This window comes from Rhea pennata, chromosome 3 (genome assembly GCF_028389875.1).
Source record: "Rhea pennata isolate bPtePen1 chromosome 3, bPtePen1.pri, whole genome shotgun sequence".
Lineage (NCBI taxonomy): Eukaryota > Metazoa > Chordata > Aves > Rheiformes > Rheidae > Rhea > Rhea pennata.
Window position 1 is genome coordinate 17,925,005 of NC_084665.1, and position 27,950 is coordinate 17,952,954.

Here is a 27,950-nt window from a genome sequence, read left to right on the forward strand (position 1 = left end):
TTCTGTCTGCTTTGTGCCATCTCTAAGAACTTAACTTCTGTCATGCATAGGCATAACAGTGTTACTTGTAGCATTTTGGTAGCTTTTTGAGGGCATTAGTTGATCTAATGGACCCTTGTGATGAGGTCTGTCCTTTCACATCTGGTTTGGATGGCCTGTATAAGGATTGCTGAAGTAGGACTTCACAATATACTGAGGAGGAGAAAAAATAAAATACTTAGAAGTTAATTTTCTTTATATCCTAAGAGCAACAGAAAATACATTCTGAGAGTTAGGAAGTTATATAAATATTAAAAATAACTATTTCCCTCCTCGTAAAAAGTATATTTAGATAGATATAATGTAAAACTAACATGAGCTTTTGAGAAAATAAAAATAGATTTGAGTATCTGATCTATTCTTATTCTTTTTAGGCCATCATGTTATCTATTGCATGACCTATTTCCGAAGAATAATAAGCTGTGTCATTTGGGGAGTGATGTTTAAAGGCTTAAAATGTAAATGTCAAAAAGTTGCTATTTGACCCTTATGCTAGGGGGTATTGAGGGGTTCTGTTTTGCTCTATGCAAGTACCAAGATTTTTAGTTCCTCCCTTGACTCCCCTTCCCCTTCAGTTTAAGTGTACTAATTTCTATGCAGGAAAATATCTAGATATTCCACATGCATTAAAACTTTGGGGGGAGAGGGGCAGGGTTAATCAAATAAACTGTTACCAATTAAAATAAGCTTAGATGTTGTCATGTAATGAAATATCTTAGGTTTAATATTCTGTAAGAAATTGTGTGTGTGTGTGTATATATAGTATTTTTAAAATATCCTAGCAATCAGTAATAGTTATTTTGTCAAATTGTTGCTTTCTAGAAGGCAAAAATCTCCTTATTCCATATGGTGTTCAGTAAGTATGATTTTTCTATAGTCTTTCTGAAAGAGTACATTTTTAATGTTAGATCTGTTCCATTTCCAAACTGAAAACCTGCTACTCTGAGCTGAGATTTTTCCCCAAATCTCTTTCTTGCTGGGTCTCTTCCAGCTCAAAATAATACTGACTTCTGTCAGAGATGAATCCTTGTAGTTGACTTGTGTCATCAGGAGCCACAAAAGTAAGATGTCTTAAAGTTTATGTAAGCCAGGTTGCTTTGGAATTGCTTGGATATTACTGCAGGGTTTATATAATGAAATTAAAATGTATTACAGTATTTACTTAAGACCTTAATTTTTTGTTAGCAGCAAATAAACTTGCAGCTATTTCTTATTTTAATATTAACATTTTAACATTGCACATTTTTTTAAGTGCACTGTGGAGAAGTGGAACACTACAGAATATTGATATTGGGTCTTTAAAATACTGTGCATGTGGTCTCAGTTGACTTTGCACTTCATTTCCCTTTTAGTTTTTGAGATTTTTGTGGTGATGTACCCAGCTAGTGGCTTGCTCTTTGGAGACAAATTGAGTATTTGGATAGCTCTCTAAAGACAGCTGTCTCCCATTTTTAAAACAATCTACAGTTCATAATTTAGACTTACCCTTAAATGTTATCCTAAATGAATGGGAAAGCTTCCACTGGTTAAGAATTTTTGATTTAAGATGTGGAGTGGAATGTGCTATTTCTATATTCAGTCTTCTCTCAGTTTTTGGTACTGTATCTTTCTCTGTAAGTTATTTTGTCTTTACTGACATCCCTTTTTGTTTGCATCTTTTTTTTTTCCTACTCCTTAAACTTCAGTCCTGCTTTCTTCTGATTTGCAATACTAAACTTTAATGCATCACTAAGATAGTTGAAGCTGTCATCTAGCAGGCTGCCTGGAGGTCTTACCCATGACGTTTTGTGTCAAGTGCATGGGAAGATGCACTCTACCCAAAGCACTGAACTATATCAGTTTACATTTTAGTTGTATTTCTCAGGCTTGCTTCTAATTATAAAGAAAAGCTTTTTTTTTTTCTTCTTTTTCTTTTTTTGTCATTATTGATGGCTTGTCATTTCATTCCAAAATGACACAGGTTAATGCAGATTTCTCTATTTTAAAACTACTAATATTTTCTCTATTTAACAATCTCTAGGAACAATTTCAGTGCTGTGTCTGTTTGGAACAACTCTTCCTCCCCACACCAACATTTTGCCTTTGACCACAGACTTTTTTTTAACTTTTTTTTTTTCCTTTCTTCCCCTACCCCCCCCCCCCCACACACTTAAGGATATGGAACAGCGTCACAAAAAAAGTGAAGTTTACAATGCTCTATGTGCTCAACTAAATGAGAAATGGTACAGATTGAGGCATAAACTTCCTTCCTTAGCATCCTCCCTTTTTTCTGCTAAGACCTTTTGTTGTTCTTATTTGTTTTTTTTGAATATTTATAAAAACTTTTATTGGGCTTGCTCTTCCTGAAGGTTGTGTTCAGTATTTAGGATGACTGTTGGCATTATTATCTGAAAATGTATAAGGCAAATGTGAAACCATATTCATGTCCTCTTGTTAAGAAAATAATAGCATGCTTGTGCTAAACTTTTTTTTTTCTGGAAGTGATCTGCGTATTTTTGTAAACTATTTCCACAGTCCTTAGTCATTTTTTTGTAACTTTTTCTTCATGCAGTCACTGCTAATCTTGTACTTTAAGTACAAGCTTTCATAGTATAAGATAAAGGTAAAGGACCATTTGAGAGCAGATTCAGTTTAATCTGAGAAGTGCAAAGGCATTGACTTTGTAAAAATTAGTGACAGCATCTGGCATTCATTTCAAGCAGGTGTCTGTAAGAGGACATTAACACTACACACGCACTCCCCCAAATTCATTTAATGACTCATACAGGATAAACATTTCTATAAGCAACGAATGAAATTATAATGCCTTTTATTTATACCATTAGATGCAGTAACTGATACTGTTGCACCTTAAATTTGGGGTTCTCAAAGTATTTTGGGAACGTACTTTATTTTAAAATGAAACTTCCTTCACAGGAGTGTGTTGTGCAAATATTTTAGGGGAGGATTTTCAAAATGGCTTTGCATAGCACCTAGCACAGAGTTCCCAGGCTAAGTTACAAGTATGTTAGTGTTCCTTCTGTACGGAAGAGTAATGTGCAGTCTTCAGAAAACAGCAGTGCTTTTTGAGAATTATTTCTCTGAAAACTCACACTGTAGCTGGCTTAGTTTGTTGAGAAATTTAACTGGAGCATGTAAAAAGTTAAAAACAAACATTAAGACTTCAAGCATTCGGTAACAGACCACCAAAGATTTTCAGGTTTCCTTATATTTGCTGGGAAGTGAAACAGTATGTTATGAGCTATTGTTTCTAAATAGTAAAAATCTTTACAGAAGTTGGTCAGCCCTTTGGAAGTGTCACAAAAACTGGTCAGGATCAACTCATCTAATTCGTCTAATTCTCTCTATCATGCAGCCAGTGTGTTACTTGAGCATGAGGAGCAGAATTGCAGCAGGAAGACGTGGGACCTAAGTCAGAGGCTCTTGCTCAGTTCTGGAAGTGCCGCTCTTCCCTTAAAACTCTTCTCACAGTGCTTAAGGCTAACTTCGCGTTGCTGCTTGAAATCATGGGGAAGGCCGCAAAGGAGAGGTGCCATTAAGGGTCAGCAGAAAAACCACGCGTGAGGCCCCGGCAATCCCTTCCTCAAGTAGCAGCCACCTTCCTGCCGCTCAGCTGTCTGTGCTCTGTGGGCCTGCACCTTCCACTCATGCCCCTTTCATCTTCCTCAGTGCTTTCCTTGCCCATCTGATGGAATGGGAGGATTTTCATTCTTTTAATAAATGAGATGACATTTAGGAATATTAGTAAATATGCACATCTGCGCTAGAAAGGTAATTTTGGAGCGCGGGAAAAATCCACTAAATCCACTGCAAGAAAAAGAGTGTATTTCCCTTCTGCTTAGTCAGTCTCGTGGTGTTTCAGCCAAACTGGCCTTCATTTCTATTCTCCTCATTTGCTTGCTTCTTTTCTTTCCAGCTTTTGTCCTTATTGGCCTCTGCTGGCTTATTTCTAAGTACCTAACCACCAATGGAAAGATCAAATTCTGTGCTATTTCCCCCCCCCCTCCTATTTTCTTTACTCATTTTGCTGTGTTCCACATGGCAATTTTGAACTATTATATTGATCATCAAGAAGCGGGGAGGGGGAAAAGAAGGGAAAAAAGGAAATCCTGCAGTTCTAACAGTCATTTTTTTGCCTGCTCAATGGAAAATATAGAAATGGGTTTAGAAGATGCACATAATTGCTCAGGGGATGGTAGCAACAGAATTCCTGATTTCTGGATTGGATTTCAAATTCTTAGAGAAGTAAGATAAGGGTGCTAAGTTGTTACGTGCTGACGCGTTGGGGTACTTTCAGGAGCAGGAGTTCAGCTCTATAAGAGTCGTGCTCATGGCTTTAGTTGCCTAACTCCCTCCTAAGGCATGTGAGGTGCCGAACTGCTCCTGTCCCAGGCAGGCTGGGAGCTTGTCGCTCTCCTGCAGCAGGTCTTCTCTCTTCCAGCTGTCGATACCTTATTTACGTGAGTGGTGGTCTCCCTCAGGAATGATAAACATGTAAAATTAGGTGGCTGAATCTGAATCACGAGTAAGCAAGCAATCTGATTTGGGGTCAGTAAACTGCTGCAGGTACATGATGCCAAAGTTGGGTGCAGATTTATTCACAGTAAAATGCGCTGTAGCTAATCTATTCATGTTCTTTAGTTTCTCTGTAATGGATAAATCCTTCTTTCATAGAAAGAGAGATACTGAGGTGCTAGAGAAGTGTGCCATGTAAGGAACGGCTGGGGAGAGAGGGAGCTAGGTTCCAGCTGAAGTTACAGATGTTCATTTAAAAAAAAAAAAAAAAAAAAAAAAAACTTCTTCTGTGAAGTTTTACTTTTAATAAAAAAAAAAAAAAAAAAAAAGCATACTGCTACTGTGAGAGAGATGGTTCTTTTCCTGGTTGTCTGCTCATGGCTATGCTGGGGTGGATCAGCTGCTTGGCTGGCTGGTGACTGACTGTGGAGGCACTTTTGGCAGGGCTAGTTTTCAGCTGGATTAATGAGCTGATGGCACTCTTGTCAATTGGTTTGAGCTGGCTGCCGAGTTGTGCATTTACCAGCTGATTTCAGAGGAGTAGTGGACAGAAGCTGGAAAAAGATGTCCTAGCGTTCTTGTGATCTATTTAGGATGTATGGCAAGGTGTGAAACTTATAAATATCAGATAGCGGCAAGAGTAGGATCAGAAGAGAGCAAGAAAACACTGACAAGATTTTTTTTTTTTAACAAAAAACATTAAGATCTTGAATTGTAGAGAAGGAATCTTGTTTTAGAACAACTTTAATTGTTTTTCTCTGATTTGTGTGTTGAGCTGACTTTATTTTTTCTTTCTGTCTATTTTTTGTTAGCCTTCCTTTACAACATCAGTGTCTCTTCACCCTAACTTATTCAGGAAAGCTGCTTATTCTACAGTATTGCTTTTTGGCTATCACTTTTATGTCATATTTTATCCAGTTTAAAATGACAAAGTGGTTAAAATCTAAAAGTAAGTCCAGAATTTTTCTCACAGTTAAGTATCTGCTGAAAGTACATCTTTTACTTAAGTGAAACAGGGCTTTTATTTTCTAGATGGTTTATATTCTGACCATTTTAAATTCTTGTTATTTTTGTGTGGGGTGCTAGTTGTAGGATGTAATCCTTGCTTGCTTTGCCATGTATTCCATAGTTATATGGAAAAATCAAAGTAGCATTCAAAAACAAAACAAAGCAGAACATGTGATCAGCATTATTTTGAAAGATTTTTAAGGGCTTGAAGGGAATATACTTAAGTGTCTCTAGGCAAACACAATGTATGGAATTAAAGAAGCTTATAGTTTTCTCCTCCATTTTTACTGAAGGGTTTGTATGGTGGCCTGGGCTATCTTTGAGACATTTTGAGGAAATCTTGTCTTGTTTTCTACTAAATGCTGTATTAACTGAAGGGTTTCTTGATAACATCTAGTTAATAATTAAAACTCCAGTGTTCCTCATTATAAAGATAGTGTTAGGGAGAGATGGGAAAGTTGAGGTAATTTTTAAAATTGAAATAGTGCAGTGAAAAACATATTTGCAAAGAAATTGAAATCTTTTTTTTAAAAAAGGTACACATTTTTAACATGACTGCTCAGTATAACTGCTGTGTAAATAGAGTAATGTAGGTTAATACATTCATATGTACTTTTTCATTTAATTTTATGTATGCTGAGCATATTCTCATTTTCATGAAACGTTCTCTAACACTTTTTCTTTTTGCTGATTGGATCTATTTAGGTAATAGCTAGGTTATGGTAATAAATATTTCTATAGTATTTTCTGGTGTAAACCAATTGCAATGTGCAATCTTCCTTTTTTTTTTTTTTTTTTCTTTTGCTGATAACAGATGATGATGTACCTGCAGATATGGTTGCAGAAGAATCGGGTCCTGGTGCACAAAATGGTCCATACCAACTTCGCAGAAAAACTCTTCTACCTAAAAGAACAGCTTGCCCTACAAAGAGCAGTATGGAGGTAGTATGTATTTATTTACTATAATAGATCTTCCTACCTCAGGAGTCTGCAGTTAATTGGTGCTTTTCTTAAGTTGTCTGATGACTGAACTAATTCATGCTTATTTTGCTAAAGGGTGCCTCCACTTCAGCTACTGAAAACTTTGGTCATCGAGCTAAACGTGCTAGAGTATCTGGAAAATCCCAAGATTTATCAGGTAATTTATCTTATTTTATTTTATTTAAAAGAACAAGAAAAGATGGGAGGAGGACATGACAGTTTCCAAGTTTTTTCCCATCTGTTTTCCAACCAAGAATCTGAAATGAGAAAGCAGCTACTAACTTGTTCTGAACTTCAAATGTAGAAGCTTGGTGTTAGTCTGACCTTCAGAAGCTGGTGCTTTAGTTTACTTGCTACTGGCTCTGCTGTAGACTTAATTTTTTTTGTGGAAGTCCTGACTGTTTGTATACAAGCTAATGGTAGAAGCTGTAATACAGCAGTAGTGCAACACTCTGGTCAGACTTATCTACCATTTCTCATATTGATATTGCTGTACTATTGTAGTATGTGTAGAGATTTCTGGTATAGCATTATGGCACTTCATTGTGGATTTTGTGTGTGTGTGTTTGCATGCATCCAAACTTTTCTCCCTTCTATGTCCCTTGTCAGTCTCTTTCTTGTCTCCTGACAAAATACAGTTGCATGAGACTTTCTGTCACTTTTTTTTTCTGGGAAATCAGCACTAAAATTTGCCATCTCCCATTCCCTTTTGCCCATTCCCCAGGCAGCGGGATGTCTTTTCTGTCCATAAGAAACACATATTGATCTGGTAGTATGGTGTGTTTTTGTGTGTGTGTGGTTATTTTTTTTTTTTTGTTTTTTTTTGTTTTTTGGATTTTTTAATATTTTACTAGATCTAGTTTATTCTCAGTGATTTGGTTTCTGTTGCTTTTCTTGGGCTCTTGTGTTCTGTGTCTATCTTATGCTTCTGAATTAAAAATGAAGAGCTGGCACAAGCCTTTGGCCACTTGTCTTTCCTTCTGTTGAAGTCTGTTCCTTTTGGCTTCTGAACTTTTTCTTAGTGTGGATTTTTATCCTTTGAGTCCTCTGTCTTCCTCTGTTTTATTGCCCCTGCTGATTTTGATTATCTTTTTTAATTCAGTAGCTGCTTACAGATCATTTAACCTCAGGTTTCTGTCCTTGAAGTGGTGAGGACCAACTGAGTGTCAGCTTGTTTCATTTTACTCTCCAGGTTCATACCCTGATTTGATTGATACCTAGAGCTTTGCACAAAGGCCTTCAATTAGCTTTTTTTATAAACTTGATTGGTTTCTCTTGCTGTTCTTGTTTTTATTTGAGGTCATTCACTTTTGATATGTTCTTCATTAGGCTATTACTCACATTCTTGTTTTAAGTAAGGTATAGTCTTAGTCTCAAATCCTCTGGTGCAAATTAAATTACACCATGACTGGCACAGACTTCCAAATAAATTCTCATACTTTTGCTGCACGTGCCTGTTGTCACATTAATGAGCTTATTTTGGAAGGTATGAGGATTGTAGAGGCCACTCCAGTACAGAATTATCATGAGAGGAAATGTAAACAATGACTTTTATAATGGTACCCTTACGCTTGTATTCAAACCAGTTACAATCTGACCTTTCGATCTACTGAAAAGGAATGTCCTTGTGAGCTTGTGTGTTTTCTCTTTCTCTCTCTTTCTGTCTTTTTTCTTCTGTTCTTCCTTTCCTCCCACATAGGTTTTCAGTTTGAACTGTGTTTTGTTTTTTTTTTTGTTTTTTGTTTTTTTTTTTTTTTGTAGCTTTATCTATTGCTCAGCATTTATTTATTTAAGGGGTAGTTAATGGTAGCTGTTGTGCCTGGCAGTAGGCATGAGATTTTCTGGAACGTGGCACGTGGAGCTGGTATGTTGTCATTTGGAACGTACAGCTGTTTATTTTAGAACCGGAGATGAAATGGAGGCTTGGGGCTAGTAACATTACAATATGTCTGAGTGGAGACCATTCCTTGTTGTAAGGACTCTGAATAGAGGAAAATTTGAGGAAGATGAAAGGAGAAATGCCAGTTGGTGTCCACAGCTGGAGTGGAGGCAGTATGTGTGTGGGGTGGGGGGGGGGGGGAAGGGGAAAACAGGGACAGAAAACTGTTTGTTATTCTAGTACTTACTTCAGAATTAGTGCTGTAGTGCTGCTATGAAAGAGTTGCCATTCAAAACTTATATGTTCCTCTTGACAGTGAATCAGACTGTGTTTCAAAAAAGTCAGCAAAATACTGACTTTTTTCTTACCTGCAACCCTATCCTCTGATAGTCTGTGTAATGGACAATGTCACTTTCAATCCTGAGACAAAGATTAACGAAATGTACAAGAATCTTAATGAGAAATCAACACACTAAAGTACTGTTTTTTTTTATTTTATTTTAATACAACAGCCTCTTAAGTAGAATACTAAAAATTGAAGAAAACAAAAGTTTAGATTAAAAAAAAGGCATGATTGAGCTATGTTGCTTACACTTCAAATTACTGGTGAACCTAGCAATTCAGCATTTGTAGAACATCTTTATAAAATGTTTACCTCTTTCAGAGCTTACAGGGGCAAATACTTGTATCAAATGGTGATATTTGTAGTACATCTGATTCACAGGAAGACTTAAATTCACTATATTTTGACAGTTCCATATATTGATTGAACTGTAATTACACATCTCTTACAATGAGAAAAGTGATACTGAAGAAGGTAAAAGATCACAGTATCAGTTTAATCCACTGTTTCAGTCATTTAACATTCTTCCTTTTTGCTTACTCTGCAGGTTTTTTCCTTTTTAATGTTTCTGAATTTGCATATTCAATTTATACTGGGCAGTTCTTACTGACTTTTAACCATCATTGAAAGACTTGAGTTCAGAGACAACTAATTTCTTTAACTCTTTTTCCTTGCTGAACTCTGGAGTTGCAGTAGATACTGAAATTGTTCCATGCGTTATATTATTTGTTATGCTTATGTTGTTATATTAGATTGCAGTTGTGAAGCTTGTGTTGATTATTATGTGAACTATAAGCTATTAGATCATGTAACTTGCTGCACTTCTGTTTGTTTTAGTCTTTTTCTTTTTTCTTTTTTTTTTCTTTAAGATCACTATTTGCCGAGTTTCCTGTCTCATTTCTGCTTCTTAGGAAGAAAATAGTTTTACTAAATGCTGCCTTACTGAGTAAAAGCTTTTTGTCTCCATCTTCTCCACTGAAGTGGACAGACAGTATCCATGCAAGACATTAATATTACAACTTGGGATTCACAGAATGGCATTCTTCATCTTTTTTCAAAGACTTAACTCATTTTCAAACAGTTGTCCCTGTGCTTCTTGATGATGTTACCAGTGATCAAAACAAACTGGATTAGCTTCATGCGTTTGCTATGGAAGCAGAGCAACTTATCTAGCTGTGTTTCTAATCTTTGTTAGTCTAGTGAACACTTTATTCAGAATTTTCAGTTGCTAACTACCTGCAACTGGTTTGCCCTTTGCATTACTCTTGCCCTTTTACTCTTTTTTGTAACATTTAGTTGGAAAAGTGTCTGCACAGAATGTGTGTATATGTATCTATGTATATATGTACACACATACATATACACATACATATATACATGTGTATACACCCACATGTACATGTATATATGTAGTGTATATATGTGTGTGTATATATATTATGTACGTAAAAGTATGCATTTCTTTCTTAACCTTCATTTTGTCAATAGGAGTAAAACTGTTAGGAGTAGTGAAGCACAAATGATTTTGATTTGACTACCAAAGAAACTTTTAAAATTTTGGTTGCTTTTTTTGTGAATTGAGAAGAACATTTCAAATCGAATGCATTCATGCTTCGACAGATTACTAAACAAAGTATGAATTCACAAAATAAAACTTTGGAGTTCTTTCTCTTGGACACAGAGGATATTTAAGTATTTACAATAAAAAGTAGTCCACTCTTTAAAAATTACACTGGAGAATTTCAGCTAGTAATCATTAGCTCGGTGATTTGAGCGGAGAAATCTTAAGTCAGTCTTAATTGCGCAGAAGGGCGACCTAATTTAAATCTTTTGCTTCTAAAGGATTTTGGGTAATGATGGAATAGGACAGCAAGTACCTGTAAAATCAGCTCTTCCTCCATTTTGCAAGTAGTGCCAAAGCTCGTAAGTAAACTGAAAAATTGAAATTGTTTTTCGCAAAATTTTTTTGACATTTCCAAAGTTGGTTTCTACCTCTTGCAGTGAGGTGATGTCATTATGAGACATGACCTAGGAAGGAAAAAGGAGTACGAGCTGTCGTGTAACAGGAGCTCCTAGGTTAGTGAACTTCCTCCTTCAGTAGAAAACTAATCAAGGTCCTGACATACAGAAATTGAAAGACAGCTTCAGGTTGGTTAGGAAGTAATAGATTGTCTTAGGAAGAAGGTGCCTCAAGGCTTAGCTTGTTGAAGCCAAAGACAGGTTGTGGAAGGCTGGGCAGGGACTTACTGCCTTGCCTTCACAACACCGCATTTCAGCTTGTAAGCCAGTAAGAAAGCTTTATCTCACACCTAACTGGAAGGCTGCTAGAAAAAGATGAATTCAAAAGCAATATCCAGTTGTCCTGTGATGGATTCCAAAGGTAATTAGGACTTTAGAATGAATTGCTTCTGCCTGCTTGAAGCAGGAAAAAATATTTGTCCTTTGGAAAAAATACTTTCTTAAAAACTAGCATGAATGCAGGTAACCTTTGGTGTTTCCTAACTCCGCTGACCTTGTGGATTGTCAGTATGTATTTTCCAGACTTTGGGCTCCATAAATACCTCTCTAGGACAAAACCATTTAAGGCTGTTGCCTGCTTTATACTAGCTTCTGTAGTTTATTGACTTCAGGCTGTCCCATAGGTTTTTGACTAAAAATAATTTCTTAATCTGGCACAAATAGTACTGTTGCTGAAAGAATCTACCTTGCCTTGCTCCTGGGCACTCATTCCTGCCTCCTTTCTTGTGCCCATGGTAGCTTATCTGTGGCTTACAATGAGCTATGTCAGGGAAGATCCAGCAAAAAATTAATGGAAGAAGTGCAGGGGAGGAGTTTTGGTTTATTCTGTCCACAATCAATGCTACCAACCCAAAAGATGTCTTGGGGACAGGTAGCTGTGGACATGGAGAATGGTGTCAGTTTTCTACAGTATAGAGTTTTGTTGGATTAAAGAGGCATGTACCCATGGTTTATGAATGTAAGCTGTATTAGTGTTACGAACAGCAATTACTCAGTTGGATAAATGCCCTCTTAGCGTCTCGGAGGAAAATCAATGTTTGTGAATCACTTGAGTGAGGTTCAGGCAATGGCATGCAAAGAACAGGTTTAGGGAAAGTCGCTGAAACGTCAGTGCTGTTTCAGAATTTTTGCTAACTGGTCTGGCCATGGATGTAAGCATAACTCCCTGGAAAAACAAGTGTACCAAAGTTTTAATCAATTCTACAGTATTACAGACAGTTTAATGTCTTCATAAAGACACAGTTCTGATCCTGGCAATTTATGGCTTTTACCTCTTCTTACTGGAAATAACTTAGCAACTTGTGCCCCTTTGACTAGGGAAGACTTGGAGCTTGGCTTATTTTTTCTGAAATCTCGTGGAAAATTTTTTCCTGCTTTTAATCCCACAAGTTCAGTGGGCCTTCGTTCTGAGGATCATTTTACTGTTCTTTTAAAGTCAAAAAATCATGATCTGGTTGCTACCTAGGTTCAGATGTTTTAGGAAAGTTAATGCAAGGAGAGTTACATGGATTTTTATGAAAGTAGTAGGAGCTTTTAAAACCTTGTATACAAATCCTCTGAACTTTGGAAACTGTCCTGTATCATTTCTTCCTAAGAAATGATCCTAAAGAAAATGACTTAAAAAAATGACTTTTGCAAACAGAGAACCATCCTACTCTGAGGATACCTGACACAAAGTTCTTGTAAGAAAACAGACGACAAATGGTATTTCCAGTAGAAACGCTCATATTTAGAGTGCACATGTGTACAAGAGTGGAAATGTAATAAATACTCAGTTCTTCCCCCAGGGATATAGGAAAGTCACTTCTCAAACCTCTGTCATTTTTAAGAAATACAGCACTTTACTATTTTTATTTATTTATTTATTTTACTTCTCTTTTTCATTGTCGAACCAAATTCAGAGAAAGAGCATAAGTGGGAGTAAAAGGAAGGAGGAAATGCTGGAATTATTGTTGGCTGCAGGTTTTCCACATCTTAAATATCCCTTTTCTTAATGTCTTTATGGGGAAATGGGGGAAGAAAGTAGCTGTTTTTAGACAGTTACTATTTCAGTGTAAATTATTTTTTATGTTTGAAAATATTTTAAAACCTTTTGACTTTGAAATTGGACTATTTTTGTATAGATAATGTGGGCTAATTGAGCCACAGTAAACCTAATGACAATGAAGAGTCAGTATATTTGGAACATTATGTTTGCAATTGTATGCAGGTTGATTACCTTAAAAGAAAAGGTGCAATAGAGGTTCTAAAAGAGAACTTTGATTCTTAACACCACAGTCAACTTCTTATTTTTTACTTTTTTTTTTTTTTTTATGGTAGATTTGATATAATTGGAATTAAGTGGTAATCATTAATATGGCAAGTTAGTGGTTTGTTTTAATCAGGATTTGGGTTGGTTAAATCCATCAATAATCTTACACAGATTACTATTTAATAGCAGCGCCTGCAGAACAGTATCTTCAGGAAAAATTGCCAGATGAAGTGGTTCTAAAGATCTTTTCCTACCTGCTGGAGCAGGATCTCTGTAGAGCAGCTTGTGTGTGTAAACGCTTCAGTGAGCTGGCTAATGATCCAATTTTGTGGTAAGTGAAAAGCTATTCCTGATTATCTTGAGAAATGTTAGATGTGCTGTACAAGATGCCAAGTACAATAGGAAAAAATGAAATGTTGGTTAGGAATTACAATTAGTTGAATTAAAACCATTTGTTTCTTACGTGACTGATTTGCATACGTATTACTGGTTATTTATGAATATCTGAGTAAAGCTGCTGATTCTGTAGTATATCCTACTTAAATAATGGCTGTCTAAAATTCAGTGGCCATTCCGTTCCTCCTTCCTCTCTTTATCCTTTTTCAGGTGTGTGAGAATTGTACTCCTTTACACAGAACAGTAAACATATTTCATAATGTGAAGTGCAAGTTGTTTTTTTTTAAACTCATACTTAAAATTTTGTACTGGATTGAAAAACTTTTTAATGGCGACTGTATACCTTGGGTTCCCCCTTATGTATCTACCTCCCTCCCCACCCCTGGGTTATGGACAGCCTAGGATAAATGTGATCTAAATAAATTTTATAGGCAAAAATGGCATGCAAATTTTTATGCTGTTTTTTTTAAAAAAATAAAGATTAAGACCAGAATTTAAGAACAAGAATGAAATTGAGCATAACATCGCAAAACATTGTTTTTTCTGTCCTAAAAGACAATCTTGGGGATGTCTTGTCAGCTGAACTACTACTTTTGATAGTTCATGTCATCCTGCATAGCTCAATTTGGTGTCAGCAGGGTAGAGTCTGAAATTATTTGTATTCTAGCACTGATCAAAAAAATCCAATTGCTCTGTGCTTATGGTGTTTCTCTGTCTCCCTCCTCCCCCGCCTTAAGCCATTGTAATGTATCCAATGATGCACATTATACATCTTTTGAAATGCGGTGCATCATTTGTTCCTCTATGAATGCATTTTTCAGCCTTCTTTTTGACAAGGTGAGACACATTTTTGTTTCAGTTAAATCTTATTATATTGTTAACTTTTTCCTAAGTATTAAAACACTGCTTAAGCTATACTGATATACAATTGAACTCTGACTCCACAAACTACATAATAAATTGCTTAATTTTTACACCATCAGAAGAAGGATACGCATTAAGGACATGGTTACTTGGACTCTTGAACATATGCCAAAATCTTTATTACCACAGAGGTCTGTCCAACCAACTTCTAGCAGATAAGATGATCTGAAAAGAAGAATTACTAATGTTGAGGATGATCAGGTTTTCAAAAGAGAAATCTTATTGAAGCATTTTAGTGTTTGATACCAGTCTTGGTCAAATTCACTGTTACTGAGTATGGCAAATGCTGTTGAAAAGTCCCATCTGTAATGTTTGAGGTATATTAAAATGGAAGAGTAATCAGTGTGTGTTCTTGGGTTTTTTTTGTTTGTTTGTTTGTTTTTTTGTTTTTTTGTTTTTCTCCCCTGAATGGCACTTCTCAGGAAAAGATTGTATATGGAAGTATTTGAGTACACACGTCCAATGATGCATCCTGAACCTGGTAAATTTTATCAGATTAATCCAGAAGAATATGAACATCCAAATCCCTGGAAAGAGAGCTTTCAGCAACTGGTAATAGTATTCGTTTATATTCCAATTTAACAATAGCAATTACATGATAGTGGACTGTCTTAAATTATTTTATATTTTGAGGTATTCTTTAGAGAGATGCAACATGCCAAAGTGTATTGTCAGTGTCTACTCTTCTATCCTGAGTTTCCCTCAGGTTTTGCATCACTAAAGCTCTGTGGAAGGTTCTTGAGGTCTGTGGCTTGCAAATCACTTTCAGATAGATTTTTGTCATCGCACGTATTAATAAACCGATATGTACACTGGTCATCAAATTCATATGCTTTCTCCTTCAGTAAACTAAGCAGTATGTTGATAATATCACTTGGGCTTAAGTAGTGATTTATAGCTAACATGATGGGAGCAAGAACAGGTTGTGTTTTAAGGCATGTTCATGACTGGACCTCTAATCCAAAGTATCAAAGTTACTGTGAGAGGCTGGGCATGATGTTTGGAAACTGTAAGTGTGGAATTAAACAAAATAACTAGGCATATGTGTTATAATTAATTATATAATGCTGTATATTTTAGCTAAAAAAGCTCTGAAAATAGAAATACTTGATTTAGCTGCTTAGTTCTGTACTGAAAACCAGGTACCAAGTTGCAAAGGTATAAGTTTCCTTTTTTTTTTCTTCTCCTCCCCAAATAAAATGCCATTCCTTTTAGCAAGCAGCAAAATCAAAAGATGGAAATATCTTTTGTGGAGTGAATAAGACACACAAAGAGCTTGTTGTCATCTTGTCGGTTGCTTCAGGGGCTTCTAGCTGTGTAAATTAGGCTCTTGGTGTAGTTGATTACTCTTACGAGACTGTTGTATTTTTGATGTCATCGTTCCAAATTGGGTGGCTCATATTGGAGGTCAGAATATAATCCTTTATTCTTGGAGCTAGCTGATACAAGTAAATGACTTGTTAAGTAGGGGATTGGTAGATCTCTTGTCTAAGAATTCAGATATCTTTATGTATTGAGATCTATTTGCTTGCAAGTTTATGATAAAACTTTTTTCTGTTTCAGTACAAAGGAGCACATGTAAAGCCAGGTTTTGCTGAACACTTCTACAGTAATCCTGCAAGATATAAAGGAAGAGAAAATATGTTGGTATGTTTCTAAAGCAGTTCTTAATACTACTTATACATGTGCATCTTCTGCATCTGTCTAAACTTGTCTCTTTACTTCTAGTATTATGATACCATTGAGGATGCTCTTGGTGGAGTTCAAGAAGCTCATTTTGATGGACTTATCTTTGTTCACTCTGGAATATATACTGATGAATGGATATATATAGAATCTCCAATCACCATGATTGGTGCAGGTATTTAAACTGAAAAACATCTTTGTCTCAAAGTGTAATTTGTGTTCATTACCTCCTTCATTACAAAAATACTCTTAGTATATTAAATTTCCTGTATAAACATCCTTTTTGTTCATGAGCCTTGTCAATAACTGTTTTTATGCAAGTGTCACTAACCAAAAACTGACTGCTTCAGACTGAAGTACTGTTGTCTACTTGTTAGTTCTTGAAATAACTAACTTTTTTATTTCACTGGGAGAAAAAATTAAATTTGTCAGTGTATTCAGTTACATGACTGCAGTTAAGATTTTTTTTTCAGGTGGTCATTATGAAATTTGTTTAATGTATAACCTATCTCTGGAGTAGCATCCAGCAGTGGGAGCAAGCCCAAATTAGCATCTGTCCCATTTTCTTTTAACATCATAATTCTGCCTTCAGGAAGGAAATGAGAGCACCCAGCAGGAAGGTTCTGACACTGGATATTCTTTCTCTGTTCATCTCCCAACTGTTCCACTAATGGAGATTCCTCTATGCAGAGAAGTGTAAACCTTTCCTGTTCTGAAAGTTTTAAGAAGTTGATCTAAGGTAATATACTTGCCTGCAGATTGTGGTGCCTAAGGAGAGCTGTTTGCTTCTCTTGTCCCCTGCTGTGGGCATGGCAATCCTCAGCAGCACAGTAAAATAGCAAGAATTTAGTGCAGAGTGGTAAAGATCATGGTTAAGAGGTCTCAGAGCTCTTGCTTCATTGGGAACCTGGCGGTGAAATGGTAGCTCTCTGCTTTTTTTGAGGTAAAAGCAATAATGTGTTTGGTTTTAAAGTTTTCAGATACCTGTTTGTTCTGGATACCAGAAGTATTTCAGCTGTTTTGTTACTGAGTAAACCAGTTCTGGCATTTCTTGCCTGGATTTTATGGTCTTGGCATTGAGAACAATTTTGAACCATTAAGTGAGGTGGTTCCAGTATTAGTCTTAATCTGCAGGAACAAGTTTTAAAGGTGCTGCTGTGTTAGTATTCAACTTAGATCACGATTGCACTTCTAAAGCTACTGTCCTGATAAATCCCGTTTTATGAGCTTTAGTTTGTGTCTTGGAGCACACACTGGATTCCTTTTAGATGAGACTAAACTAAGAAAAGTTCTTGGAGTACATTTAGCGTACTCTAATAGCTAGTATGCATTCAGTCAAGAGGAACACACTAGAATTAGTCCCAAGTCATGATCCCTTTCCTCTGCTACCCTTCAGCATGTGTGGTTTTGATTCTCAGGACTGTTTGTTTCTGTAGTGTAATGGAAGTGGTGCTACAGTACCTGCTAATACAGACATTGCCTTAGACAAATCACAGAATACTCATTGGCTTCTGTTTCAGGTAGAGGATGACAATATTAGATCCTAGTACAAGTAGGGCAAAAAACATTCAGTGTTTAAAATCTAGAAGAAACTGTATCAGAACTGTTCTAAGATATGAAATGTCTCCATTACTTCATGAAATCTGTGATACCTGATTGGATTTCTTTATGTATCTGGCTCCCTTTAAGTTTTTAAAGACCCTCTGCTTCAGTCGTTCCCTTCCACTGAAGTTGCTCATGTTATTCAGGAAAGCAGTCATTTTAAGTACAATTCTTTAAGCAAGAGATCTGCATTGTGTACTTCTGTAATGGAATAGCTGTCTCTGGGAACAAGATCTCCAGGAGTAATCCAGAGAGGCTAGATGTGTTTGTATTTGAGTTTTTGGCACTGCAATCTTCACTTCCTTAGACTTTCTCCACTTTCTCCACTGAGCAGTTAGTACTGTTTTAAAGGGAGTCAATTTTCATTTGTCTGGAAAAAACAGGAATTAAAGTGAACCACTAAGCCTTGGAGAACTCTTTACTGTTCTGTCTGGCACCCTTTTCAGAATGGTTTCAGCACCAAATCCCTTTGCAGTTCTGCTAGAATTTCTGCAATGGTTCCTTCTGCTGACTTCTGAAGAAGCATAGGGTAATGAAAAAGTCAGCTTTACATCCCTGTAGCTTTCAAGAAGTTTCTGCTTTCTAATATAAGAAAAATCTTCTTACAGGAAAGCACCTGGCTCTCTTCCCCCCCCCCCCCCTTATGTTAATTTTAAGGTTATTTTCTTAGATCAAGGGAAAAAGAGTTAGGTTTATAAAGAAGCCATTAGAGATACTACTTTTAGTATGGCTTATCCAAGCTCTCAAGTTGGAGGCAAGAGACAAGATCTTGGAGCTGGTATGTCTGGTTCAGTGAGCTGAAATATGTGTGGGCTTTTTATATTAACAACAAAACTTTTTATAGGATATTGGATGCAAAAAAAAAAAAGTATGAGGGAGGTTTATGCAGGAGTATGGACCTTTCATGGAGTCCTGTTACTCAATACAACAAAGATATCTTACTAGCTGAGTTTCAGCAGTTTTACTGACGTATCAAATGTGAGAATTTTCACTGAATATGTAGTTTTTCTGTTTTTTGAGAGAGATAGCTTTCATTTCTTTCCTTTTACTTTTCTATTTCACTTAAATAATGTGCAAGTAAGTGCAAAAAGGGATTGCTAAAGGATTTTCCAATACAGGAACCAAAAAAAGTGATAAAAAGGGAAGTAGGAGGGAAGTAAGTAGTAACAGAAGAATAATTTTAAGGGTAGCAAAACCTAAAATAATAAAGACTTTGTCAGAATAAGGCACTTCACTTTGTGAAAGAAAAAGAAAAACCTTTCATGTGCCAGTTCTACATCTTTTGATTGAAAACAATATTAAAATAAGTTTTGAGCTGTGTTCTTTAACCATAGGTGTTACTGATTGTAAGATCTAAAAGGATCCTTGCATTTTTGCCTGACACTGTTGAACAAATTTGCAATGATTATTTCCTACAGTCTAGCTTTTTTTTTTTTTTTTTACTGAAAACTAAACTTTTTAATTCTCTTGAGGGATAAAACAATTTTGAGTCAGCATCCAAATTGTTTTTAATTCCTTTAGTCAGCCACTTGACTTAGGCTTCCTGTTAAAATACTTCTATATGGTCACTTTTTGGTTCGTATGCTCACTGCACCCTCTGATCCCATACAACGTGACTCCTTTAGACTTTGGAAGATGGACTTTCTAGGAGCATTAACTGTGTATTTTTGCTTAATTACAAAATCAGTGGTCCCTTTCTTTCCCTTTGAGTTTACTAATAACAGATGTCCTGTGTTGAAGGCTAGATAAGTACCAGGTGAATAGATAAGCAGGTGGGGTTTTTTGGTGTGTCTTTTTTTTCTTCCCTCTTGTATTGATTTATCTGTTTAGAGTGGTTTGAGCAAAAAGCTGGAATCAAGCTATTTCTGTAAGTAATTCTTCCACAAAGATTCAGCAGGCTGTCACAGAGAGGCCCTTCGATGCCTTTAGAAAGCAACCAGTGCTTGAGCAAGTCCTGTTCCCCTTTCAGCGTTTTCTGGTGATTTTTCCCCAAATGCATTGATCTTACTAATTGGTATTTACCATAATGAGTATTCTAGGACTTCCCAAATCTGGAGGCCCATAATACAACTTCTATGCTGAGAGGAAAGAGAGACCCGTAGAGAATATTGTACAAATGCATGGCAGATGCCTCCAAGCACAGTTCCACAGATCAATCTGCTTCACTTAGTCTTTCAGAGTATCCGGTGTGAAGTACAAATCTTCACTGCCTCCTAGGAGGGAACATGTATTCTGGTATTAGTTTATGGCTCCTTTTTTTCCTGCCAGGGACTCCATTTGTTTCCTGGTTCTAGTTCAACTGTAGAACTGTTGCTAGGGCGGTGAGGTGTACTGATGTGTGGATGCCAGTAGCTTTTGTGCCATGGAGGAAAAACAGTAAATTAGATAGAAATGTTACCAGGCAGTAGAAACATGTTTCTTACGATAATGATGCAAGTCCTCATCAAAGGCTTTTTCAGTTACTGTCCGATACTAAGGGAATAGTGGTATAAAGAAGAGCTAGACTACCTTGAAATATTTGCAGCTTTGCAGTAATGAAAGCAAAGATCTGTCTTTTAGATAGTGAGAACAAGCTGAATGATGTAAATGTTGCTTCATTCTGACTGGCACCTTTCTGCCTGAATGATAAAGAACAGGACATACCACTTGTCTGTACCGGTGTCAGCAGACAAGAGGAAGAGATTTGCTGATGAGAAACCCTGTGCATTGGCTCTGCAATAAAATACGGAGTTGAGGGGAAATACCTGGCCACATTTGTATGTCTCTTGTTACATAGCTCAAAATGGTTTAGAGCTGCAGTTGGATAATCTGATCTGCTATAATATATGAAACTTGGATCTTTGTTTCATATATTGAGGAAGGCTGCTTTTGGCTTGCATATTTAATACTGTATTTGGAATCAGATAGGCAGTCTTGCTTGTGGGTGAGGATCACTGAATTTACACCAATGTTAAGATGGTTGTTAACTTGTGCTCCCTCTGCTGGCTCTTGCAATAGTAATCATTTTTTCCCCTTAAAGCATAAAGACTATTAATACTGGAAATCAAATTGCAGATTATAGGAGTTTCTAAATTAACTGTTTTGAAGCCTTCACTACATATGTTCAAAGGTATAGTTCAATTTAATTATACGAGTCTTGTAAATAATAAAGAGGATATTGCTGCAAAACTCTCAATTCTTTCATTGGAAAGTGGGGAGGTCACTCTTGGGTCATGGGCGGATTACTAAGTAGATATTTAAATTGGTTCAAATAGGTGATGGAATGTATGTAGTTAGCTTTAAAAGGGTTTTGAATATCAAAATAAACTATACTTCACAATGGAATTACAAGTGCTGCTAGACTAGAAACCAAACTTTTAAAACTTTCTTTAATTTGTGTTCAGAAGATGCAGTTGATACTGTTTTGTAGCTGCTGTTTTATTGCACAGATTTTCAGTTAGTAGTTTAATGGAGGAACCATTCCAACTTAAAAGTTGGAGTAAGAAACTAGAAGTCAGAAAAAATGAGCTCTGCACAAGAGACTTGCTCATGGTACTAGATACTAAGCTAGTTCATTTGTATTAGCTAAAGATTAGTTTCATGATTGTCTCTGAAATTCTGTTTTAAGATTCTTTCATCAGTAAGACTTTTTTATATGCTTATTGAATTATTCAATTATTCAATATTATTGAATTTTATATGAAAATAGTCTTTGTTTTCTTTTGTTGTTGATTTGAAAAAATTGTGCAAGTCTGAGGAGTTTTCATTGGCATAAACTGAGATTAATTTTTTTGTTTGTTTTCTTTACAGCACCTGGAAAAGTAGCAGATAAAGTCATAATAGAAAACACTAGAGATTCTACCTTCGTTTTTATGGAGGGTTCTGAAGATGCTTATGTTGGGTATATGACAATCAGGGTAAGAGTCTGAGTCTTGAGCAGAGCTTTTAATGTTTTTCATTTAATGCCACTCAAATGAAATATAAATATTACATTTATATTTTTGTGTTCCTTTTTCAGTTCAATCCTGATGACAAATCTGCTCAGCACCATAATGCACACCACTGCTTAGAGATTACCGTGAACTGCAGTCCAATTATAGATCACTGTATTATTCGAAGTACTTGTACGGGTTAGTGGGTTTTTTTATTGTTTGAAATTAACACTGTATTTAAAGCAGGCTAATTTAAGCTGAAACATCGAAGCAGTACAAAAATTGATTTTGATCATTGTTCCTACATTTCTTTTTTGATGCAAGTGTTTAATACAGGTTTGTAAGCCTTACTACCTTGAAATAGCATTATTACAGTGATCTCTTTGTGTCTAAGACCAATGTGATTATGTCTTAGTCTTCTATCTGAACCAGTCAGAACTCTCTGGGCAGTTACGCATTTTATATAATCGCATTCCTGTCACTTATCAGGTTTAAAGTATCTGTTTCTTGGTGTGTGTGTGTGTGTGTGTGTGTGTATATATATGGTTGTAGTAGCAGGAGATAGGGTATATGATGAGGGCGTGAGACTTTTACACTAGGTTCAGTGCTACATGCAGTATTGGGATTGACAGTGTTAAAACAGTTGAGCTGTAACTAGTATGCTATGTTCATTTTCTATCAAGAGCGGAAGGGATTTCCTGTACACATAAGAGGAATCATTAGCTATAGTGGCAGAAGAGATGCATAGTGTGGAAGACAGAATACTCATTTCACTACCAGAGATCATAAGGAATATTTATACTACCTGATTTCTGGATTCAGGAAAAAGTGGAAACCAGAGAATATATGGCAGTTCACAGGCACTAGAGATATGACAAGTTTAAAATGTTTGAAAACGAACAGATGAAATAGAGCATCAGAAAGGGAAGGTCAAGGAGAATTAAAATGCTCAGTCTTTGCGTGGAAATCATAACACAAACTTCACATATCTGAATTTGCCTAGTGAAATGGAATCCAGCAGGCTGTGTATAATGGTTGCTCAGCTCAGAAACTGTACTTTTCTGCTAGGAATTATATAGGAGGGAATTCTTCAGGGAACTCTGTAACAAGGAGAGTGTAAGTATTCCTCCTCTGTGTCTTACAGAGAGAGACATCCTGTTTCTTAGAGCTTTCAGGCTGTGAAACACTATTTCACTGCTGATCAAGGCAGCCAGACTCTTCTCATCACCTTTTTCCCAGTTTTGTTGGAACAGATCAGCTAACATGCAGAGGTGTTTAAAAAGAACAAAAGACAGCTAGCTGCTCTCAGTATCTTTTTCCTCTTTGTGCTAAGTACCGGGAAAGCAAAGTATATGAAGAAAATTTGCTCTTTTAAGTTCCTACACAATGTTGGGAACCCCAATATTGAATGAGAAGAATTGGATTAATTTCTTGGACCACATTCAACTTGATTACAAAAGTAGTTTGAAGATCTACGTGGCTTTATGTTAAAACATGTGCTTCTATATAAGCTAGTAGTAGTGCTTGCTTTTTCTGTGAAAATGATTTATTAAAACTAAGTTTTGATTTCCATGGTTAATGTTTATTATGAAATATAATTTCTGATGAATTGTAGACTCTTGCCCTCTTTAATCCTCTGGATAGCTGATTCTTTTTTTTTTTTCTACACGATATTTTTTGCTTCTGTCTTCAAATCAAAATTTCTGGTCAATTTTAGAGGCTATGTGTAGGCCGTACTACCAACATGTATCAATTATTGATTTTTTTTATTGACTTTTTTTAATCCTATCAAGTTTTATTATAACCTCTTCAGGAGGTATTGAGTGTGTGTAAAAAGGGAGGAAGTATGACAGTCCGCTAGAAGAGACTATTCCTGTTTCCAAGTCATTGACATCTCTGAAGTACTGATCCATGAGCATTCAAAAATCACTTTTTTTTTAAGCACATACTTGATACCATATTTGTAGACATCCTCGTAGATGGATCCTCATTACATTAAAGCATTTTTTTTTTTAATATATGTCATGTAAAGTTCTTATTGTATGCAGAGGTGGGAGCTGTGTGAGTGATTTAGGCTGGAGGCTTCCTGCTACCAGTGCAAAGCATTTTTGAAATAATAAAATTTAAATGGCAAGATCCTGACTCTAGATGTTCTATTGCATCCATTGTATAGGAAATCTGTATTAGTCCTCATCTGGATAGATAAATCAAGAAGTTGATGGCAATGTGTGTGGGTGTGTTTTCCTCCCTGTATTGCTTAAGTGTGTGCAGTCAAAAGTAAACAAACTAAAGCCCATGTCAGTAATATGTACTTGATACCTTAGAAGGACCAATTTCACACAATAAAAATGAAGTCAATTGAGTTGGAATAAAAGCTCAAAACAAAAACACAAATCATGATAGAGGTATGTTCTTGGAACATCCTACTGGGTTCCCAAAAGTTTGCAGTTCCTGGATGTGACCAGGAGGAGGAAGAAAGGGGAATAAAAGCAATTATGGAATGTAGGAAATGAGAACGTGTTTAATGTGAATCAGAAGCTAGGAACTGCAGGAAACTGTGGGAACTGGATGCTTCTCTCTCCCTGCTCAAACTCTCCTCTCCTCGCACACAGAAAAAAGGACCTTGAAAAATGAAGACAAGATCTAACTTCTGGCTAGAAGAGATAATGTTGAAGTTTTAACTTAGGGAACAGAGGGAGTTTCAACAGTGATACTTATCCATCATAGATATGGAAGAATTTGAATGGCAAAGTGTTGTGTAATTTTTGCTCCATATTTAATGAGAATAGGCAGGAATGATAAATGCGCTTGTACCCTAGAGGGATAATGAAATGCGTTCCACTCTGACAGTAACTGTGGATGAGGTTAAACAGCTGTAAAAATAGACATTCTAAAATCATGCAAGAGTTTAAAAAGAACTGGCCAAGAAATCTTCTGGATTCTATTATTATATATTAGCAGTAACTTGAAACCTGGGTGAAACCTGGGACAGGGGATGACTAAACAAGATGATGTATGGCAGCTAGTATTGCCCATTGATCCTGGGTAGAATAATGCGGTAGTAAATGCAGGGATTTGGTCAATCAAGAATTAGAATTTATAACTGAAACAAATTAATGTGTATTTACAGAAAGTTGTAATGCTTGCATTGCAGTTAGTATTTTTGATCATCTTTGACCAAAAAAGGCAGCATTCCTAGTATAAAGTAGGTCCTTGAAAGACATTTGACTTGACCATACAGAGCCTTGATTAAGACATGAGAATGTTACAGAATTAACACAGGATGTATTAAATAAATTAAAAATAACTTGCAGTTTAATTAAATTTTTTTTGTGGATCAAGAGATCACTTCTTGACTCTAAGCCACTTCAACATTCTGTGACTTGCAGAGAAGAAATAAAATGCATACTGATGAAATTTGTAGATGATTAAGACTAAGGTGTTGTAAATCCACCATTCAAGAGGATGGGTTGCCAAATCCTTCTTGGAAGGTGACTTCTGGTGAACAGTATTCACTTCAGTATGGACAAATGCAAAGTTGCACAGCCAGGCATAAAAAGCCAGTTGTATGTGCGTGGTAGTCCTCTATGATGGGAAGTTGTAATGCTGGAAAAAGTGAAGGGTCATTGTAGGTACACAACCAAATAGGAACTCTTTTGTGATAAAGTGGTCAAAAGAACTAACATGATCTTGCTTCAGCCTGCTTCAGAATAAAGTGTTTTTTCCTGGTGTCCATAGTTTAATGCAGTATATTGAAGACTTAGGATTTTTCACTGAACTGTTTCTAAAGGACAAAGTGGAAAACTTGATTCATAATGAGAAGCGTTCCAGCCACAGTTCATCAAGTTTTCAAGAAGTCTGAAGTGGTAACTTGCTTTTAGCTAAGTATATACATTGGGTATAGCATACACTGATAAAAGGAGAACAAGTAACAGGATCCTGAAAATAGAGGAACTCAGAAGTTAAAATGTCAATTAACAGGGTAAAAACTCTACTACCAGCTTTATTGTAGTTCCTCAATTACTGGAAATATTTAAATCAAATCTGTTTCTAAAAGATACTGAAGTCCCTGCCAGTAGAAATGAAGCAGAATTAATTCAGAGAATTCTTGTGCCCTATGTTATTCATAAGGTCAGATTAGACAATAGAAATGCTTCCTTTAGGATTAGGAAAAAACCCTCTGTGAATGAATCTGAAATACTAAAATGTAGTCTGTGTGGTACTATGCTTGAAGGTGATCTGAAAGCTTATTAATGGACATGTAGTATGAGCTTGCTTATTTAGTAATGCATAATTGAAAGGAAGGTGTTTGTAATACAGGCCAGATACCCTTGAGATGAAACCTTGCCATTCTGAAATCAGTGTGCATCTGCCATTGATTTTAGTGGGCACAGAATATCATGCTTTCATCCTGCCCTGCAATTCAGGGACTTGAGCTCATCTGATAAAGTCTTGAATGGTTCAAGTCTGAGCTGCCTGAAGAGTTTGGGTTTTGGGGGGGCAATAATGTAATAGTTGAAATCATCCATGGGAACTACAGCAAGGAGCTTTGTAATTTGACTGCAAAGAGACCTATGGATTTCTAGTGTGAAGTTCTTTGCTGTAGATCATGCTGTTAATCTTCAGATCATCTTTAATTAGATAGTGTATCTTTTTTCTGGAATGCTACAAAATTGCTTTTTGGGACTCTTTAAAGGGTTGGATTATTAATAGTTTAAAGGAATTAAAGTTAGGTAATTAGCATAGGGTTTTATTATATTTTTGTTATCCTTTGTCTGTTGTGAATTGTCAGTATACAGTGTGCCTAATGTAAAGAAATAAACGAGCAAAAGCTTTCATAAGTATGGTTTATTATATAAATTATCATCTGTTTTGACAGCCATGCAGCTGTGTAAGCCTGGAAGAGGAGTGAGGGGTTTTTTTGTTGTTCTTTTTGTTTTTTGTTTCTTTTCTTTTTCCTTTTTTTTTTTTTTTTTTTTTTCCCTGAAAAGCACCTTCCACCTCAGTGTTTCACATCTTCAAAATGATATTAGTGTTTTTTCTGGCTTTGATTTGCAATGCTTTGGCACTGTGCATACCAAATCTTTTTTAAATACCAGTTCACACTGACTTTTCTTACGAGAGCACTGCCAGACTATTTATAAACACACTAAGCTTTGAAGCTATGGTAACTGTACTGTTTTCTTCCAGTTGGCTCTGCAGTATGTGTTAGTGGCCAGGGAGCTTGTCCTACTATTAAACACTGTAACATCAGCGACTGTGAAAATGTTGGACTTTATATAACAGACCATGCACAGGTATTTTTTATATCAATTTCTGTATTTTGGTAAACTTATTTACTGTTATTGATTGCCATCTTGACTTACTACTTCATTTCCTAGGGGATATATGAGGACAATGAGATCTCCAATAATGCATTAGCAGGGATTTGGGTTAAAAACCATGGAAATCCCATTATCAGACGGAATCATATTCATCATGGACGTGATGTTGGCGTTTTCACTTTTGACCATGGCATGGTAACGTATATGTTTCTTTTGAGGAAAGAAATGTAGATATTGCATAGCTGAACAAAGTTTACTGCCCATCACTGGAATGTGTTTAAAAGTCATGCTTTTACTTGTGAACAGATATTTTAAAATACACTTAGTGTTTCTTCTCTTGCCCTTTTGTGGGCAATTTCACTTCAGTTTAAGGATGAATTTAGCTGAAAAAGATTTAAGCAAGCTTTGCAGTTGATTGACAGCCTGTTCTATTAAATTAAATTGCAGTGATAAAATAATTCTTGGAATAGTTTATACTGTAACTTCACTCTTTTCTTTGAAGCAGAACAAAGAAAAGTTTTCTGTAGGATTCTGTACCTTTATCAAGGTGCCTGGAAGATTTGAAAACATAATAAAATGTTGTGTGGACACTTAGTCTTATTTTTAATGTTACATTTCTGAAACAGAGTACGCCCACCTTCCCTGGGAAGAAAACTTCTTTAACATGGAGTTAGTTGTGGAACCTTAGCAAAAAATTTTGCTTAGGAATTTAAGCCTTCTTTCATCATAATGTTTATTTCTATGAGTTGAAAGTGGTGTTTACAGTGTACATGTAAAGTAATGCTGTAATGAGTGCGCATAGCCCTGGAACCAAAAAACAGAATAGATTTTTGCCACTGAAATAAAAGATTATTTGCTGATTTATTTTAGCAGAACATTCTGCATGACTTCCAAACAATGCCAAACCATTGTTTTTGCCTACTTGAATGCCAAAGTCCCAATTCTTCCCATCCAGCTGGCAAAACCAAAAGTTTTCTTTCATTTACTCCTTTGCTGTAGTTAAGAACACAAATGTGCATAGCACCTCAAAAATGCAAAATATGATCAAAGTATGGTGAACTAAAGCTCAAAT

At 36.1% G+C, this 27,950-nt stretch overlaps 1 protein-coding gene across 2 annotated transcripts in view; it reads left to right on the top strand.

Moving 5' to 3' along the window:
- FBXO11 (F-box protein 11) overlaps nt 1-27,950 on the top strand; it is a 73,838-nt gene that overhangs the window by 29,251 nt on the left and 16,637 nt on the right. Inside the window, exons 2-11 of one of the 2 annotated variants that reach the window (XM_062571717.1) lie at nt 6,377-6,504; nt 6,619-6,700; nt 13,222-13,366; nt 14,778-14,907; nt 15,919-16,002; nt 16,084-16,216; nt 21,433-21,539; nt 21,641-21,752; nt 26,745-26,851; nt 26,936-27,073. In XM_062571717.1, coding sequence (XP_062427701.1) covers nt 6,377-6,504; nt 6,619-6,700; nt 13,222-13,366; nt 14,778-14,907; nt 15,919-16,002; nt 16,084-16,216; nt 21,433-21,539; nt 21,641-21,752; nt 26,745-26,851; nt 26,936-27,073 — 1,166 coding nt within the window. The remainder of the gene's footprint in view (nt 1-6,376; nt 6,505-6,618; nt 6,701-13,221; nt 13,367-14,777; nt 14,908-15,918; nt 16,003-16,083; nt 16,217-21,432; nt 21,540-21,640; nt 21,753-26,744; nt 26,852-26,935; nt 27,074-27,950) is intronic. The other variant, XM_062571718.1, reaches the window with a different exon arrangement.